This window comes from Canis lupus, chromosome 13 (assembly GCF_003254725.2).
Source record: "Canis lupus dingo isolate Sandy chromosome 13, ASM325472v2, whole genome shotgun sequence".
Lineage (NCBI taxonomy): Eukaryota > Metazoa > Chordata > Mammalia > Carnivora > Canidae > Canis > Canis lupus.
Window position 1 is genome coordinate 48,957,210 of NC_064255.1, and position 19,033 is coordinate 48,976,242.

The window sequence follows — 19,033 nt, forward strand, 5'->3', positions numbered from 1 at the left end:
GGCCCAGCTACACCCTATTTCATTCACAAGAGAAGACTCTAAGACATGCTACTGCTTTAAAACCCTTCAGCTGTCTGGTGAGAAATTGTACTCAGCAGCTCTGAATTCATTTTCTCATTTTACTACTACTTTTTGGATGACTTTAGATAGAGTTATTTACCCCTGAGTTTCATCTGCAACGAGGGTTGGGGCCGAAATAATGAAAGTAAAACCTCTTGGCACAGTGTTTCACTGAGGTGAGGGTTGGTGTGGCTATTACTATTATTGACAAAGATCTTCCAGCCAGGAGGCTCGTATCCAAGTCTTGTTTCTAAACCGCATGTGCTTTTTTACCATGCTGCCTGTAATTTGGCAAGTGAGAAGATGGGCCTTGGTACTCAGTCTTCCTCACTCCATCTAGATTGGGTTAGGACCCCACCCACTGCTTGTCTGTAACTCAGTTTAGAACCACCAGCTGGAGCGCCTTTCCCCCAGTGCTGGCACATGGTCACTGGTAAAACCTCAAGGTGGGACCCCTTTTTAAGGAAGGGAGAGGGAGAAGTGCTTTCTCACCCCCGGGAGTCGGCCCTGTGCCTGGATCATGGAAATGCGCCTGCCTTGCCTTACAGAGTGTGATGCTGCCCAGCCCCATGAGAGGCTTGGCATGGATTCCTTCCCAGAGAGCGGTTAGTGTCCCCCACGCAGTAAGCAGTGGTTGGTTTCCGCTGCTTCCTCTTCCCTCCTGCAGTTCACCCCTTCAGGCGGGAGTCCAGACTCCTGGACGTAAACCCTTCAACTGGAAAGTGCTTGTTGTTGGGTACCTACCCCTTATGAGCTGCTCACTGCACACGAGGCTCATCAGAGTTGCCCTAACACACGTGTCTCTTAGGAGTCCAGCCCGAGACGCTATACCTGTAGGCCCTGTCAGCAGTTCTCATCTTTGTCAAGTCTTTGTTTGAGATGTACGTATCTTTCTAACAATTTGATTGTAATCTGAAAGAATCTGGCCTCTAACTTCTAGATATGCATGTTACATAAAAAGCTCTGGTTGACAGGGCCTCCTGGGCAAAAACCAACAGTGGCAGCACATCAGGACCTGGGCTTCTCCAGTGAGAATTCCTGCCGGGCGCCGTGTACTGGGTCCTCTGCAGATCAGTAGCTGTCTCTGAGTTCTCTCATTGAGCCGCTCTAAAACATCGTGCTGGCGACATGCTGCTTTATTCTGGGAGACCCTTTCTTCTGCCCAGCTATTTGGCTGACCCCCAGCAAAAAAGGACACAGTGCCGGAAGTGCTTTCTGAACGAGACTGGGGTTGTGGGGGGAGTCCCCTAAATCAGGAGGAACAGGAAACTGAATTGCCAAAAGAAACATTATCATCCTAATAAAATGAAGCCCATGATTTGCATTCCAGGTCCTTCAACTATTCTATGGGAACCCGGGCATTTTCCCATGACAGTATTTTTATCCCTGATGGGGGAGCAGAAAGTGAGCAGACAGTTCAAGCAATGTCACAGGACAACATCCTGGGCAAAGTCAAAACTCTTCAGGTAAGACAGCTGGAGATTGGAAAGTCAGAGCCGTAGGAGGGGGCCCAGCTGTGGCGGGAAGTGGGGAAATCCCTAGAGTGACCTTGAGTAAGGGATCCGGAGATCCATGGGTAGCTTCTGGTCAGGATGTTTGCTTTCTCAACTCTGCCTCTGTTCGCTGGAAGCCTGCTGTCAACCTTGTCACCATCGTACCTGCCTATATAACAGCCCCACTCCTTTTCTGTCAACCTGTTCCCTCATTTTTAACTGCGTATCACGAGGGCAGGTACCCAAGAGAAGCTGCTGGATTTGGGGGGTAGGGGAGAGTTGGAAAAGTAACCATGAAATGTTGCCCATAATCCCTGAGCACGGGGTTGACTATTGGCAGAGGCCATGCCGCATATCCGTACTTGGACGGTGAACGGAGGGATGCTCTATTATTTGCTATGTTCTTAAATCTGGCTCCCCCTGAGCCACCCTGTCTTGGAGGAATGCCAGGAAGCTCCCAAACCTCCCTCCTGCTGCAGAATCGGGCAGTTGTCCTCCATAAAATCGACTCAGGTGGTAACTCCTGATAATGAAAATATAATAAAATAATGATTCACTAAATGTGACTGAGATAATGGGAAATCTAGGGAAAGCAAAAGGAGCAAGTACACCTGGGATCCGACCACATAGGTTTGCCTGCTAGCCTAGTAGAATTCACTCACCCGAGAGAAGTGCCTCAGCAAGCACTTCTCCGAGATGGGAAGGCTTGGAGGCCATCCAAATTATGAACGGGGGACTCTGGTTTGCTGGTTTCCATCTGTCTCTAAGTCTACAATAACGAATGTATAAATGAATGAATGAGGGGGGGAGGAACAGCTGGCTTGAGTAGCTGCCAATACAATGAAGCATTATACTCAAAGGAAATTTTCTATTTTCTTGAAATGTTCTTGTTTCTACTGAGCATTAGCTATGCATTTTGTGACCTGTGTTTGGTTACATGTCCGCACACACTCAGCTGAATATAGCATATGGCAGGCGGGGAAATAGCAAACACCCTGGAAACAGACCGAACTTGCCTGGATCTTCAGCCCTCCTGCCAAGCACTACCCAGGGCCACCGTCCTGCCTTCAGGGCTAACCTCGGCCCTTCCTTCAGATTCCAGCATGTCCTACCCAGGCTCTGCTCTTAGTTCTTGCTAAGAACTTGCTAAGAAAAAGCAAGCTGTCACTTCTCATAGGTTGGAGAAGAGGAAGGGGTGGTGATCGCCGCAGAAAACCTTGGGCCCCTCCCCACCTTACCTTTCCTTCTTGAAGTCTTTTGATTTCTGGACCATTTTTCTTAAGTTCTGAGGCCCTGGCTCATAATACGCCCTTTCCAAGAGAAGTGACGTCCAGAGTTCAGTCCATGAAACAGCTGGATTTTATGAGGGCTTTCAAGGAGTTTTTTAAAGATTAGATAATAGTGTGTTGTCTTAAATGATGTCTGTGCTAACATCACACTGCATGCCACTGCCTTTCTGGGAAGTGGGTTTGGAGTTGTAAAAAATATGTAATTCTGCACTGTTGCAACTCGGTAAAAATATGTGTCAGTTATTCCTAATAACACTGCAAGGCGCAAGTTTAAAGAATCTGATCTCACAATTAAGATGTAAGCCAACTTCCCTGAAGCAACAATTCTATTAATAACAAGAAAAATATGAGTAAATAACTAATCTGAGTGCTCTCTTTTGGACAATATCTACTCATACAAGGTCTGCCTAATGTTGCTTCTGTCTGTGTACTCACAGTCTTCCTTACAGCTCCATCATTATATTTTTTAAAAAAATAAAGAGACTTTACTCTTTGAGGAGGGAAACGGGGACTGTTATCATAGAAAGTGTGATTTTTGGAGTGACATTAAGATATAACTGTATCACCCCCAAAAGACTGTGCTTTATTTTTCAGTCGACTAAGCAGTATGTTCCTGGTAAGTCATAGAAATAGTAGTTAACTTTATTAACTTGCATGAATGCTTTGCATTTTTCATGACAACGTTATGCTGGTATTGATGCTTAGTAAGCAGCATAAAAGACCACCCCCTCGTAGACTCCAGCATGGAATGAGGGTGTTTAGTTATGTCAGAGGCATGTATGTTTTTTATGTCCAAAATTGTGTTTGTCTATGTATGTGTGTTTATTAAAAACAGAGAGGAGTAATGGACACCTATTTGATGGTAGACATCCTGGCAGGCTGATTAGCCACTATTATTAAGACATTTTTTTGAAATGAGATTTGTATCATAATGCCATGGGGTGGGGGGAGGCCATTTTCCTCTGGTCTGAGAAACTTCTCAGCCCTTGGAAAACCCCAGAACAGTGAGTGCACTGACTGTGTTGGGAAAGGTTGCCCTCTAGTGTCCACACGTGGTCAGCCCAGCCCGCCAGCCATACCTTGCACTGCAGCGGTCTGGAACCTCTCTGAGTGCAGGATGGCTAAATTCAGCATGAATAATAAGCCTACACTTTTCCAAATCAAGTCAGTCTATCACTGGGCGAAATTTCTGTGGCAGATGATTGAACCTTTACAAGAAAAATTACTCTCTTTTTTCCCCCCGAGTATTAAAAAAATACATGTTTGTAGGGAGAACAAACTTTAATATACAGGATAGTTATAGGGACAAAGCCAACAGTGGCGCCCCTTTCAAAGACCCTACACACAACCATCAGTTGTTCACGGCCAGTGGGTGAAATAAAAAATCTGTGCCAGTTCCCCCACCACCACCTGGCCGTGTGGCTTCCAGTGCAGTCTTTATACCTCCCTGACCCTCAGTGTCCCCATCTGAAAAATAAGGGGATGAATATGATGGATGACCTGGCCCACCTCCAGTTCTTAAAGTCTGCCATCTATATGGAATCACTCCTCACTTGCCATAGCACAGAGCAGTTTGGTGAGCTTCACGCTTCTGTGCACTTGGACCTCAGTGACCTTGAGGTTCCTTACAGCTGCCCAGGTGAGGGGTCAGGGAGGTGCCTACTTATTTCAGGTCAGACCCAGTTGTGTAACAACTGATGATGACACTCAGGCGGGAACATCACGGTCCAAGCCTGCAGGTGATACTTAGAATTATGCCACACCCTTGTCAGGAAGAGCTAACTCTGTTAGTCCATGGATTATTCAGCTCAGGAGGGAAAGCCTCCATTTTCAGTAGCCCCTGGCTCCTGCTGAGCTGGATCTCACTTAAAAATGCCAAAGTCTCATATATTTGAGGATTTTTGACACCTCCTGCAGCTGTCAAGGACACAGAGAAGAAATACCCGCTCTTAGCCACTTCTGCATAGAGCAGATGTCTTTAAATCTACATGCTTTTTCTTCCGCCTCTCTTTAAAAATTCATTTTAACTGTGGGCATATCTGTAGTTGACTCAGAAGACAGCAACTTTATTTTTCCTCTGCTTTGTTCTCACAGACATGGTCTGTGAAAAATCTGGGGGAACCTAAATACTGGCAGCGTGAGAGCTGCAGAATATGATGTGCTTGGAATTCCCACACCATAGGAAAAAAGACTCATAAATATGGATGTGCATTCCTATAACATCATTCTCTGGCATTCCATATTACAACAAAATGGCCCAATTTGAATGAATAAAATATAGTCCCTTTTAGCTCACATTCCAGTCCCAACAGTAACCCCATTCACAGCCACAGGCAGCACTGACGGTCAGCGTAGGCACAGCGTTCTCCCCTCCTCTCTGGCTGTAAGTGCAGTGTATCCGAAGAGCCCCCGGGTAGTAGGTGGAAGGGAGGGAGTGGTCCTAGTTGACGAGGGTAAGCTCCCTCTGAACCATCTGGTTTTCAGTGATTCCTAATATCATGACAATGCCTGAATGCGGGCAGAATGAAAGTCACAAAAGAAAGTCACACTGATCCCTCTATTTAAGTAACATGACACCCGAGATTGCCAAATGGGTTTCAGGAGTCACCTTTTAATTGTCAGTAAATCACACAGTGTCTTGACAACCCTGTCTCTTTTGAGTCAGCTGAAGGAAGCATTTGGAGCAGGAACCACAGGTGAGGGAAAACATGCAGGTGCAGGAGCCTCGGCCTTGACAACCTGAGGATCAGTCACCATAGCCTTGAACCCTAAGTCCTAACCCTGGTGTACTTCTGCAGTCTCATCCCTGACAGCTGCAGGTGTGTCTAGGAAGACAGTCCTTTGTCTGGACAGAGAGGCTGCAGCCCGATCCCCGAAAGCAGCCAGCGTTTCTGTGATGACCAGGGTCCTCCCCTCCTCCATTCCCCTCAGCTCACAGCCACTAGCCTGAATTTATTTTTTCTAGAGGGATTTTAAATCAGCGGCTTTACAGAAACGCACATTGTTATTCTCAAAGGCAACAGCATTGTGTTTCTTTTGCCAGGATGAACATCTCTGTGACATAAATCATCCCTTTGATATGCACACGTTCTCATTCCCTCCCGCCACCTCTTCTTCCCTCCCTTTCTCTCCACCCTCAGCTGTCACACCTGCCGCCAGGCCCATGGCCACACCCCTGCACCCTCCTCCCTGCTCAGCCTCTGCCCCTGCACCCTTCTCTCATCCCGCCTCTTTGATTTCATTCTCTGCTTCAGTTCTCAGCGCCACCCTCTCCACTTCCCTGCTCCATCCCGTGTGCCTTATTTCTCCTGTTCTTATTCCCTCCATTTCCTCCTGCCATTGTCTCGTAGCTCTTCCACTGCTCACCACGACACCCATCCCACCTTGGAGCTTATTTCCACTTAGACTGCGATTACATCGTGTCATATGCTTGTTTGTCTCTTAAGCATCAGGGGGGGAGCAACATCAGTATTCTAAAAAGTGCCCTAAAGAAGAAAAATATTAGCATATTCATTCTTTTTTTGTGTGTGATGGTGGCAAAAAGTCCTAACCGAATGGCATTAGAGTGTTAGGCCAGGTTCTCCTTGGAAGCTCGTTAAAGAATATTCTGTGATAACTAGAAGAAATACCCTCATCTTAGTGGTTCAGGAGCACTGAGAGAGGGTAGCCGCTGACAACGGAGTCTCCGTCTACAGGGATTTAGAACACTCTCTAGCTCTTGGCCAGTACTCCCAGAGCAGGGATAACTGGTAAACCAAAGGCTGGGCTGGGAGTCTCCGAGGGACCTGCTAGGGCTTTCACTAGGACACAGGAACCAACCATGCCACCTCTTCTGCCCAGGTCCCTGTTCCTCTCCCACAGGTCAGCAGAGTGAGCTGGGCTTGTGACTTTGTTACACCATGTCCTCTTGTCTATCTCCATCGGCTGCTCTAACCGTGCCTGCTTATTGATCTGCATAGCGTAGATACTAACTGCCGCTTCCTGCTAAACTCGTTTTGAGAAGACACCCTTTTGCAGCCTTCTCTTCCCAGAAGCCCTTTCAGGCTGCTCAGGCTGTACTTCACTGGCTGAACTCGGGGCTTTGGATGTGTGTTCCTCCCCTGTGGCACCAGGGGAGCCAGGCTCAGGCTGAATAGCAGATCAAATACAAGTCCTCTGTCTTTCTGTGCTCCTGACTTGGCATGCTGGGGGGTGCCCTGGGGTGCGGGGAGGGGAGTCTTGGGCTCATCTCTTCCATGTCTCTGCAGTCTCACCGTCTGCCATGCAAGGCTGAGAGGGAGCTGGGCACAGGTGGGTGGATTTAGTACCCTTGAGTTCAGAAGGGGCATTTCCCTCAAAGGATTCCCCTGCCAGGGAACTTCGGCAAGGTATTAAAATTGCCACATCATCTCTTTATTTCTGCCCCTAAAAGAAGAAAGAAGCACAATGTCAAATTTGTGAGAACTTGTGGAATGCAATGCAAATAACACTGAGATGGTTTTAGGAGACCTGGATTCAAATCACTTTGTGGCCACTCATTCTTTCCATAAGCTTGAGCCAGTCACCTCTCACCACTAACCTCTGACATTTTTAATAAAATGAGGGTGTTGGACTATGTGATTGCTAAGGCTCTTTGCAGCTCTATGGGCATAAAAAGACTATGCAGCTCAAGTACCTAGATCTAGAGCAGTAGCTCTTAGCCACAAGCAGTTTTATCCCCACAGTGGATATTGGGCAACTTACAGAGACATTTTTGGTTGTCTCGATGGGGAAGGAATTGCTACTGGCATCTAGTGCCTAGAGGCGAGGGTGCTGTAAACATTTTACAATGCTCAGGACATCTCCCCACGACAAAAAATTATCTGGCCTAAAGTGTCAGTAGTGCTGAGGTTGAGAAACCCTGCTGCCGATGAAAGCAGGAGCTTCTACAGATTTAATTCAGTGGTCTTGCAGGTGGCCACGGCATAGCCTTTTTTCTTTCTGAATGTTGTTCATTTTCTCTGCCACAGCCCATTAAATATTTTGCCCTTTCTTTAATATTTATATATATTTTTTCTTCTTCAGAGAATATATTTCTTTTCTAATCTGGCTTTTCTCGAATTCTAAACACTACTTCTCTTCTAATTTCTACCCTGTTTCCATCCCCCCACACACACCCTTCTCGCTACCTGCCGCCTATAACAAATCCCTTCGTGGCCCTTCCCTTCTGCCTACTCTCTGTCCCTTCCCCGTGGTCCCTTCTGTCCCACAGTTCACAGCGCCTAGCTGCAGCAAGGCAAAAAGAAGCCCCTGTGGCAGGACAAAATTATTCCTGTGCCTTCCGTGATTTCTGCATTGATCACGGAAAGACTTGCCAGCCCTGGGGCTTCCCTCACCTTGGTGCCCACTGGGACTGGAACATGGTATTCAAGCTAGGGGCTGGTGAGGAAGGTGGCTAACGCATATTCAAGGAGAATGTCTCCAAAACATTTCCTCCAGTGGTTCCTACATTTCATGTGACTATTTTCTATACAATGTTTATACTTTGAAGACTTTTTTATGAATAAATGTATAGGTTAATCAGAACATTTTTGTCATAATGTGTATCCCAACTTTTGGTTCAGAAATATGGACTCTCTACCCCCTGGATAATGTTGGCATTTCCATGAAAGAGGTGGCTGGATGAAAAAGCTCATGGCTTGAAGGTGGGAAAGGAAAAGAAAGGAAACAGGACAACAAATTCACTTATTACAGGACTGCATCGTGGCTTACTGGCATGGTATTTAGTCTAGAAAGGTGCACAGAACATGCCTCAGTGCCTACTAGATATGCTGGGGCATCTGGTTGCACTTGTTATGAACTGCTTCACTGCTTCAGAACATCTTTCTTTTGTCTGTCTCCAGCGACAGTTGAGCAAAAACATCAAGTTTGGGCAGCCACCACCCAATGCCATTCCCATGAAGAAGGCAGACAGTGGTGAGGCTAGCTTAGAAGAGGATCTGTTCCTGACCAGTCCCATGGAAATTGTGACTCAGGAGGATATCATTCTCTCAGACACCGAGAACAAAGTAAGGCTCCTCCAGGAAATGACTTGATTGCTAAGGGAGGGGAGGATGTCGGGTAGTGGACAGGGGCATCCAATAGCTTTTGGGGCGCAGTGCAGGGAATATGTGAGAGAAGCTTCTCTGATGAGTGGCCCTGGGCCGGAGGGCACTTCCTGGTCAGTCGCCACTGGGAGAGGCGGCTGGGCCTGGGGAAGTGGAAACATGCCCTTGGCATTCACTCCTCACAGCATCTGCCACTTCCTCAAGACTCAGGGTGGCCCACCTCTCCTGGGAAGCCTTACCCAGCCTTACCCCCCAGCCGTGCTATCTCCTCTGTACCTTCATTGCACCAACTCCGTGCTTCTTACACATCCGTACTCTCCACATCTGCGTAATTGTTCTCCCTCTGTCTCTAAATGTTGACTTCCTTGAGCACAAACTGGATCTTACACATCTCTGTCTCCCCAGGACTTAGTTAGTGCTTACTTAGTAGCACGGAGTAATTACTTGTCAAAGTGGAGTCATTTAAAGGGAAATGAGAAAAGAAAGAAGTAGGTGCTTAGGGAGACAGAATGATCAAACAGGCCAGCTTGAAGTCTACTTAATGAGGGAAGAAAGTCACATTCGTCCAGCATTGTCCTATCTGAATTCAGTCTTGATACTTGGAAAGAAACCCCGTGAGCATATCCCAGAATGAGAGTCCTTCCAGCAGCAGAAGGGATATCCTCAGGCATCTAGTGGGGAAGGAGGGAAGGCCTCGCCAGCAGCTGGAGCAGGGAGCTCTCTAGGTGAGGCACAGAATCTTCCAGTCTCAACAGAAAGCATCTTCGGTACTCTGCCTGCCAAGGCACCTGAAATTACGCTGGATGTTATTAAAATGGATGTGCCCCAAGAAGTCATGCTTATGGCCAGCTAATAGGTCATAAGGGCAGTAACAAAGAGAAGTGATTTGCAAAGCAAAGTGAGGAAGGAAAGAGCAGGCCGTTCCCCACTGTTGCCCACCTCTGTCCGGCCCGAAGACTCCTGGTTCCCAGACATGTGGGTGGTGGGCGGTGTGGTGGGTAAAGTAGGATGGGGCCCATCCCTCCACTAGGTCCAGCCTCTGCAGTGCTAGGCGGCAGCAACAGCCACCAGCCTTAATGCAGAGATTTCCCAAGGACTGAGCAATGTCCTCACTGTTACTGAGGAGCTCATAAGTGCCAGGGACTGTGGCCTGAGGGAGAAGGAGGCGCTACCCCAGCTGCGGGTATTACAGAGGTGAGTCAGATTAGTCACATGGCAAGTCAACAGAGATAAATACAATAACTTATTTATATAATAAATGTAATATATATAATAACTCTGGATCAAGAAAAATGCACAGAAAGTAAAACAGAGCGATGGAAAAGTGAGTAACAAGGTGGGCCAGGGGTTGTTCTTTAGATAAGGTCAGCAGCCAGAGTGACCTGGAGGTGGGGGCTGTGTTCCAGGTGGAGGGAAGAGCAAGTACAGAGGCCCAAAGATGGGGCTGACGGCTGACGGTGTCCCAAAAGAAATCAGGTCGGTGTGGCTGGCCCGACCCTGGAGGGGGCAAAGGGAGGATATAGCGAGACATAGAGGCCAGATTGTATAGACCACAGGAAAAGGGTGAATTCTATTCTGAGAATAACAGAAGCCTCTGAGTATATTAAGCAGGATGCTGACATAATCTAACTTGTATTTTCTTTTTTTTTTTTTTTTCTTAATTTTTTTTGGGGGAAAGAGAGCATGAGCAATGGGGGAGGGACAGAGGGAGAAGAGAGAGAGAATCCCAAGCAGTCTCCACACTCAGCTCAATGCCGAGCCTGACTCTGGGCTCAGTCCCACCACCGTGAGATCATTGACTTGAGCTGAAACCAAGAGTCGATGCCCAACCAACTGAGCCACCCAGGCATCCCTGATTTGTGTTTTCTAAAGATGCTTCTAAGTGTGGTGCAGAAAACAGGCTGAGATAGGACAAGCTGACACTATTGCTCTGGGAGGGACGATAACAGCTGTTTGCAGATCTTGGCCATGCACAGTAGAAGGTATGGTGGGCCATCAGAAAGGTGCAGGTGATGTGGTGTGGGGTGTGGGCATTCCTGGGGCAGGTGAGCAGCTGGGCTGGGATCTTCAGCCTTTCTCTTCTTCCTCCTATCCTGAGGTCTTTTTCTCCTCTGGTCATCCACCTTCTCAGCCCAGTCGTTTGCACACAGCATCGCTAGGTCCTTTTCTTCTCACAGAGAAGAGGTCTGGCATAGAGTGGGGAGGTCCAGCAGGCAAAGGGGGTGGAAGGCAGCGAGCACAGCCAAACCTCGGAGGTTGCAGGCCGAGTGCGACACCCTCCTGCTTCCCAGGTGGGGTGGCTAGGGGGTGGCACCTGGCGTCTCTGAGAGGTGGGGAAACACATCAAAGACTGAGCTTAGAGACTGCCTGGATGGAAGTGTGCCGAACCAGGAAAAGAAGAAAGTGTACACTCTGTGCCTCAGGAGTCCTTGTCTGGACATTAGCAAGGTCCCCACCATGCCTCCTGCCGACTCCCTGAAGCCAGCTGCAGCCTTTTCCACCCGCGGCGGTGTCTGGTTGTCTGCCCAGAACCCACTGTTCCGGCGTTTGACTCGAGTGCTCTCTTTCCTGTTCCAGCCCAGTGATACGCCAAGTTCTCGGAGTCCTCTGAATCTGCCTGGCACCAGAAGTGAGATGGAAGAGAAGGTAATAGGATTTGAACTTATGTATTTAGTTTCTTTATTTCAACTTCCATTTCCGCCCCCCCCCCCCTTTATTCAATCTGCTGTCTCATTTTTCCAATCATAAATGCTGCCTTCACCCCTTACCTTAAATCCCTTCAGAACGGAACCAGTGGTAGAGGTTAGAGCATCTGTTTCCAAAGCAGTGCACCTGCTGGGACTGACCCCTGCCCTGAAAAACAGCCCCCTCCCAACACGTGCATATTTGAGCACAGAGACGCTGGTCATTTTCCTAAATGTGCCGGGTACTTCAGGACACTGTTCAGCCATTGAAAAAGACTTTGCAGAACACCTGGAGGTACACAGGTCTGTAAGGAAAAGAGTCTCCTTCTATTTAGAGATTTAAAAAAAGAAAAGAAAAAAGACCTTGGCATGTCTCTACTTGTGTGTATTTTTGCTTTTTAACTATTCTATGTTCTGTTGAAACTGGGGCCTGGGCCTGCAGGTGTCCAGGAAACTCTGGGGGGCCTGTGTGCCCCTCTCCTGTAGAGGCCAGTCAACTGCCATGAGCAGTCTCCACTTGCACAGGGGTCCAGGCATACCCCCAGGGTCTGGTACAGTGAGCAGAGTAGGTCCCAGAATCTTTTGAAGGGCGGATGGCTCAAGACCGTGCCACCATCCAGAGAGTGAAGCAGCCCAGCTGGAATAAACCAGAAACGAAGCTTTGCATTTAAATCTCAGCTTCAGATCCTTCTCTGTGCCCCTAGTCTATCACATTGGGCTCTAACGTCTTTTATTCATGCATCTAATAGGGGATGGAAATAAATGTTTGATTCATCTCTTTTCAACAGGAGTTCAGAATATGATACCTTTTATAAAGATAACAATAAATAAATAAAAGCTAGGAGCCCAAAGGCTGGGATTATTTTGCCTTACTTCTGTGCTGCTTATTGTAAGTTTATTTACTGAGCATCCATTTGGCCTTGGACCTGGCTTGGTCCTTTATCTTCTGCATAAATATGGAAGGTAATTTTAAAAAGCAAAGCTGTCAGCTAAGCCCCACTGGGTCTGCATGTATAGCATGAGTGCCAGCACATGAACCCTGGCCTCGCCAGGGCTGCCCCCGCGCCAGGGAGCTGCGGGCAGCGCAGCCAGGGCCGTGAGTGCCCCCTGCCGCACGCAGGCGGGTGGAGCTGGGAGCCCTCACCTGGCTGCCTGCCCGGGAATGCTCAGTAGTTACAGGGGTGCCCTCTGGGTGCAGGCTGAGCTGTGGTCTCTCTGACCTCTCTAAATATGTACAGTTTGTTGAGGCTGCGCATCTGCATTACGGTGCTGCAGTTCATCCTGTGAGGGACTGCCCTTGCCCCTGTGCGGCACGTTTCTGCCCGCCCTTTTTCCACCTGGGGGCCTCCCCCTTTCAGTTGCTTGGGGCACTCGACTCAGGGCTCTGTGGCTTTGGAGTGATTGTGCTAGAACATTTTTGTGGGTAGCAGTTTTGTGCTAGAACATTTTTGTGGGTAGCAATTTCATGGCCTAGGTATAGATGATAGATATACTTTGTTGTTGTTCTTTCATTCCTCCAAAAAATATTTATTGAGCACTTGCCAAATGAGATTTGCTACTTGGGCATAAAGGAGAATGAAAAGATGAAAAAGACACGTTCCCTGACTCAAAGGGCTAAGGTAGAAGCTGAGGGACGTTTGCAGGTGTCTGATGCCGTGTCTTAGATGATAGAGTCCTCAACATAGAGATGAGCTAATCCAGGGCTCAGCAAACTATGTCTTATTTTAGGCTTTGTGGCCATAAAGTCCAACCAGGCTACTCTCCTGCCTCTTCCTTTGTAGCACAAAAGCAACAGAAGACAACGGACCATGGGTATGGCTGTGTGCTGGCAAAAGTTTATTTACCAAAATAGGCTGTGGGCAGGATTGGGCCCCCTGGCTAAGTTTTGTCAACCACCCCATCTAATCTAACCTTCCCCACGTATTATTCAGAGCAGGAAAATTAGTCCCTGAAAGGTTATATAACCTTTATGAGTTAATGCAAATGTCACTGGCCAAATAAAAAGTCAGAGTCTTCTTTTAATTCCCAAAGCAAAAAAAATAAAATAAAAAATAAAAATAAAAATTCCCAAAGCAGTGCTCACTTCGCTGTCCCAGTGAGCCCTGTTTGCTTGAAGTGGTCCCTGGGCCGGGCCAGGCAAGGTGCAGTCTCTAGCAAGTGCTGCCGCTCTGGGATTCCTCACACATTGTTCTGATCTGGGCTGTGTGGTTTAATCTCCATACAGGTGGCTCCAGTTAAACCGTCTCGGCCAAAAAGGCACTTCTCTTCTGCTGGAACCATCGAAAGTGTCAACCTAGATGCCATCCCCCTGGCCATCGCTCGCCTGGACAACAGTGCTGCCAAGCACAAATTGTCCGTTAAGCCAAAAAACCAGAGGGTGTCAAAGAAGCACAGGCGACTTGCCAGGGTATGTAGAGCCCTTCCAGGCTGACCGGGCAGATGCCCTTGCTTGCTTTTTTGCCAAAGGAGGTGGTGCTGGGAGGGGCCAGTAGAAGGACCTAGGTCTCTCCCATCAGGGACCTGGTGTGTTGCAGTGAACAAGGGCCAGCAGGCCCATTTCCTTTCCATCGCCCCTTCTAACATGCTGTCTGCCTGGGGGCTGGTGGACCTCAGAATGAGAGGCTGCCCTTTGAGGGCCTCTTGAACACTTTGTACTTGGTTTGCCACAGAAAGGTGACCCAGCTCTCCTGCTATGGCTTAGCCAAAGGTTCTTCAGTGTGACAAGGGTGGACTTTATTTCCTCATCGTTCTAATGCTGGGCTATTGGTTTTCCTACGATTCATTTGTACTGAGCAAAAGGAATGTGAGAATGACCAATAAAGGGGCTACTGAGTAAACACGAAGGTGATGTGTTTTCCTCCACCCTTGCAATTACTCCTGGTGTGCTGGCCTGGGTTTACCTAGCTCTATACTTAGGAACAGCGGCCCCTTCTTTTGAGATGAAGAGGGCCACCGACATTGTGATAGGGTGGGAAGTGGTTGCCTGTGCCAAAGGCAAAGGCTAATTCTTTTTTCCTTACCAACATTAGGATCGACCAAATGAACAAGGTGGCCTTCCACGTCAGCTGTCCCTCGACCAGAACGGACACTCTGGAGAAGACAAGCCAATTTGGCACGAAGAGGAACCAGAGCTGCTGGAGTCCGAAGAAGAAAAGAGATGCCAAGAAGAATACTGGCTAGAACTTGAGGCCAAGTGCAAACGGCAAAAGGCCGAGGCAGCAGAGAGGAGACGTCTGGAAGAGCAGAGACTCCAGGCCCTGGAGAGGAGGCTTTGGGAAGAGAATAGAAGACAAGAGCTCTTGGAGGAGGAAGGAGAGGACAGGGAGGGAGAGGAGACAGAACTACAGCTGGAGGCAGAAGAGGGGCAGGGCAAAGAGGAGAAGCAGAGACTCAAAGAGCAAGGTGGCCAAGGCCAAGAGTGGAGAGAGCAAGAGGAAGGAAGGCACCTGGAGGCCCAAGAACAGGCGGTGTGGAGAGGGCAGGAGGCTGAGAGGCAGCGGCAGTTAGAAGAGCAAAGAGAGTTGAAGGAGCTCAGGAGGCAGGAGGAGCTGGAGGAGCAGCAGAGGCAGGAAGCCGAGAAGCAGCAGCAGGAGTTGGAGCAGCGGCAAAGGGAGGAGCAGCAGAGGCTGGAAGAGGAGCAGCGGCAAAGGGAGGAGCAGCGTAGGCTGGAAGAGGAGCATTGGCAGAGGGAGGAGCAGCAGAGGCTGGAAGAGGAGCAGCGGCGAAGGGAGGAGGAGGAGCAGCGGCGGCGTGAGGAGCAGCAGAGGCTGGAAGAGGAGCAACGGAGGCGGGACGAGGAACAGCGGCAAAGGGAGGAGCAGCTGCTTTTGGAAGAGGAGCAGCGGCGGCTGGAGGAGGAGCAGAGGGAAAGGGAGGAGCAGCGGCGGGAGGAGGAGGAGGAGGAGGAGGCGGCCACGGCGGCGGTGGCGGCGGCAGAGAGAAGGGCGGAGCTGGGAAAGCGGGAGGAGGTGGAGGTGCCCCGGCGGCCGGAAGCGGAGGCCGCCCGAGGGCACGAGGAGAAGCGGCCGCAGCCGGAGGAGCTGAGGGGCTCGAGGAGCGCGCTGCACGTGGACTCTGCAGAGAAGCCCGGGAAACGCGAGCACCTGAAGCTCGAGAAGCAAGGAGAAAACTCTGAGGAATCAAGGGTTTGCGAGAAGCAGAGCCGGGAGGCCGAGCCGTCCGGGGAGCAGCAGGCGCAGCGCGGGGGTCTTCCGGGGCACGGCCGTCGGGCACCGCAGGGCATGAGACCCGAAAGCGGCCCGCAGCCTCCGCAGAAGCCGGAGGCGCCCGTGGAAGAGACGCCGGCCCCCGGGGGGAAGAAGGAAGCTGCCGCGCCGGAGACCGACCGGAAGGTGGAGGAACTGCGCTGGCAGGAGGTGGATGAGCGGCAGACCATGCCCAGGCCCTACACCTTCCAGGTGTCGTCGGGAGGGAAACAGATTCTCTTCCCCAAAGTCAATTTGAGCCCGGTGACGCCCGTGAAAGAGGCGGGGCCCGCCCCTGCTGCCCACGAGCCCGGGACCCCCAGGCCCAGCCCAGCGCCCCCCGCCCTGCCCTCCTCCCTCAGCGTCCCCCACACGGCCATCCTGGTCACCGGAGCGCAGCTGTGCGGCCCGGCCGTCAACCTGAGCCAGATCAAGGACACGGCGTGCAAGTCTCTCCTGGGCTTGTCGGAAGAGAAGAGGCGCGCGGATGGCCCCGGCCCGGAGCAGCCGCCCCGAGCCGCCGAGCCGCGGGCGGGCAGCGGGAAGGCCCGCGCCCCGGAGTCCGCGGCCGCAGGGGCCGCGCTGGCCGAGTGGGCGTCCATCCGGTCCCGAATCCTGAGGGGCGCCGAGACTGAGCGGCGCGGCGACGGGGGCCCGTGCCGGCCGGCGGAGGAGCCGCCGCCCCGGGCCCGGTGGGATTCCCGCGGGAGCCTCCGGAAGACGCCGCCGCTGAACGCCAAGTTCTCCATTAAGCCCGCTTGGCAGAAATTCTCCGACGGCGGCGCCGAGACCTCCCGACGGAACGCGGAGGCCGAGGGCGGTAGGAGGCGGCCCGCGCCGTGGCCCGGGGACGCGTCGGGGCCGCAGCCCCCGGCTACTGGCGAGCGCCCCCGGGGCGCAGACGGGCCCGAGCCCGACGCCACGGAGGGATGCAAATTTGCCAAAGACCTCCCGTCCTTCCTGGTTCCGAGCCCTCCGTACCCGCCGCAGAAAGCGGGGGCCCCCGCGGAGGCCGGCGCCGCGCCGGACGGGGAGCCCACCGGGGCCGGGGGCAGGCCGGACCCCGCGGCGCCTGGCCAGGAGGAGAAGGCCTCGCCCTTTGGAATAAAATTGCGAAGGACCAACTACTCCTTGCGCTTCCACTGCGACCAACAGACCGAACAGAAGAAGAAGAAAAGGCACAGCAGCACCGGGGACAGTGCGGAGGGCGGGCCGCCGGCGGGCAGCGCGCCGGGAGAGGAGACGGCGGGCGCGGCCCCCACGCCCGGCCCGGCGCCGCCCGCAGCCTGGAAGGACCCTGCCGACCGGCCGGCCAGCAGGGGGCCCGCGGCGCCCAAGCCCGCCCTGGCGCCCAAGCCGGCCGGCCAGACGCCCCCGTCCTCCCCGCTCGCCAAGCTCAGCCGGCCCTACCTGGTGGAGCTGCTGGCGCGCCGGCCGGGGAGGCCGGAGCCCGAGGCCGCCGAGCCGGGCAGGGAGGCTCGGGAGAGCAGCGCCCCCTGGCCGCCGTCGCCGCCGCCCGCCGAGAGGAGGAAGGCGCCCCGGCGGGCCGACGAGGAAGCGGCGGACCCCGAGAGGAAGCCCGCGCGGCCCGAGAAGCCTCCCCAGACCCCCGAGGCCGCGAGGAAAGGTACGTGGGGGACACGGACCGCCTCGCCTGCCCGGCGCGCCCGCTGCGCCCGCTGTGCCCCGGGTGGCAAGTTCAGGTGCCGCACGGACCGCCGCGCTGCCGGGTGACCCGGAACGTGGAATGCGGCCCCCGTGCACGCGCTTGCCCGCAGTCCCGGGCCCGAGCAGGGACGCACGGGAGGCTGGGCTCGTCTCGGGGCCGTAGTGGCACCAAGGTGCATCGGCCTGAGGAGCTTCCAGGTGGATGATTGGCTTCGGCTGGGTTTTGTGCAAAATGCTCCGCACGTGCCTCCCGGTGCCGGCAGCTTGCGGCGCGAGGCCTCCTACCGAGGAGCTGGCGCGGGCCTCGCTGCCGCTGCCCCTCCGGCGTCTCCAGCCGGGCCGCGGTCAGGGCTGTGGTCACCTGCGTTGGCTTCGGGGCCCTTGAGAATCTTCATCTATTGCTTTTTCTTTCCTGTTTTGTAGAGTCGGAGGTAAAGTTGGGTCCTAGTCCAGGAAGTTGCATTCCTCAGAGAAATTCTTCCCGAGGTGTTTTAGGAAGCCCGCAGGCCTCTCTGGGTTAACCGTTTAGGAAGCTTCCTGCGGAGGCCGGAGCTGCTTCCCCAGCAGCGCCGGCTTGGTTACTTGCCTCGCAGAAGGAAGGTCCGCCGTCCTTTTTAACCACGCCTCAGACGGACCGCGTGTCGACCAGCAGTTTCCAGACCCTTTCTCCCTCATTTCCGTCGGTCCTGCTGATGAGCCCACTTTCAACCTTTTGTTTGCATTTTCGTTTTTACGTCCGTCCGTGCTCGGGTCTGTGCTGGGGTAGCCGAGGGGAGTCCCGCAGACCCGGTAAGAGCCGCCCCTTAGTTCCCTGTCACCTTGTGGGGCTCATGCTCGCCAGCCCCATTGGCTCTCAGAGCTGGGCGTTTTGTGGGCCTGTCAGGTAGAAGCCTTAAAAGTTGGGGCACCAGATGTGGAGTCCAAACCCTTTGTTCCTCAAGGAGGAGCCAGGACTTGTGAGTTCCCTGCTTCCCAGTTGTGGGTTGCTGCACAGGAGGGTGGGTTTATGGTGAGCTTGTGCCTCAGCCTCCTCAGCCCCTTCCACATGGGGTTTTCCTCTTTCACCCAGCGTGTAGGAATTGCTGGGCTAGCTTTTGGATTTATTTTAAAGGGATTTGTTGCTGTGTAGCTGTATATTGGGTGTGTCCATGGGAGGAGAGGAGTTCAGGAAACTTCTATGTTGCCATCTTGAACTGGAGCCCAATTTTTAGTCTTAACATTAGTGTTTGTCATTAGATTTTATTGTCTCGTCAAAGTCCTTCAGTCTGGGGGACTCCATCCCTCTCCTTAGCTTCTCTCCAAAGAAATAACTCTGTTGTGCTTCTTACTCTTAGAGAAGTCCCTTTGATTATTAAAATTTTCTACCAAAAACCGTTACTGTCTTCTCTCCAAGTATCTAGATTCTGGGCTGTCAGGCTCTGCTGATTGAATTGGTCTTTGTTAGAAAAGAAGCGTGAGAGCGAGGTCCATAGGCCCTGTTGGTGTTGCCAGAGACCGCTGGCATTTTCCCACCTCATTCGAGGCCAGGCTGACCAATGCGTCTGACCGAACACCCCCATCAGCAGAAAA

The 19,033-nt window shown here is 52.0% G+C and overlaps 1 protein-coding gene across 11 annotated transcripts in view; it reads left to right on the forward strand.

The window, feature by feature from the left end:
- The window catches only part of LOC112652356 (bifunctional phosphoribosylaminoimidazole carboxylase/phosphoribosylaminoimidazole succinocarboxamide synthetase), a 388,335-nt gene that overhangs the window by 248,803 nt on the left and 120,499 nt on the right, over positions 1-19,033 (forward strand). For 7 of the 11 annotated variants that reach the window (XM_035708216.2, XM_049093243.1, XM_049093242.1 and 4 more), the window contains 5 exons: positions 1,391-1,526; positions 8,704-8,868; positions 11,485-11,553; positions 13,816-13,998; positions 14,621-17,423. In XM_035708216.2, the coding sequence (XP_035564109.2) occupies positions 1,407-1,526; positions 8,704-8,868; positions 11,485-11,553; positions 13,816-13,998; positions 14,621-17,423 (3,340 nt within the window). In that variant the 5' untranslated portion in view covers positions 1,391-1,406. Of the gene's footprint in view, positions 1-1,390; positions 1,527-3,436; positions 3,459-8,703; positions 8,869-11,484; positions 11,554-13,815; positions 13,999-14,620; positions 17,424-19,033 lie in introns of those variants that run through there. The other 4 variants (XM_049093245.1, XM_049093248.1, XM_049093249.1 and 1 more) reach the window with 4 other exon arrangements.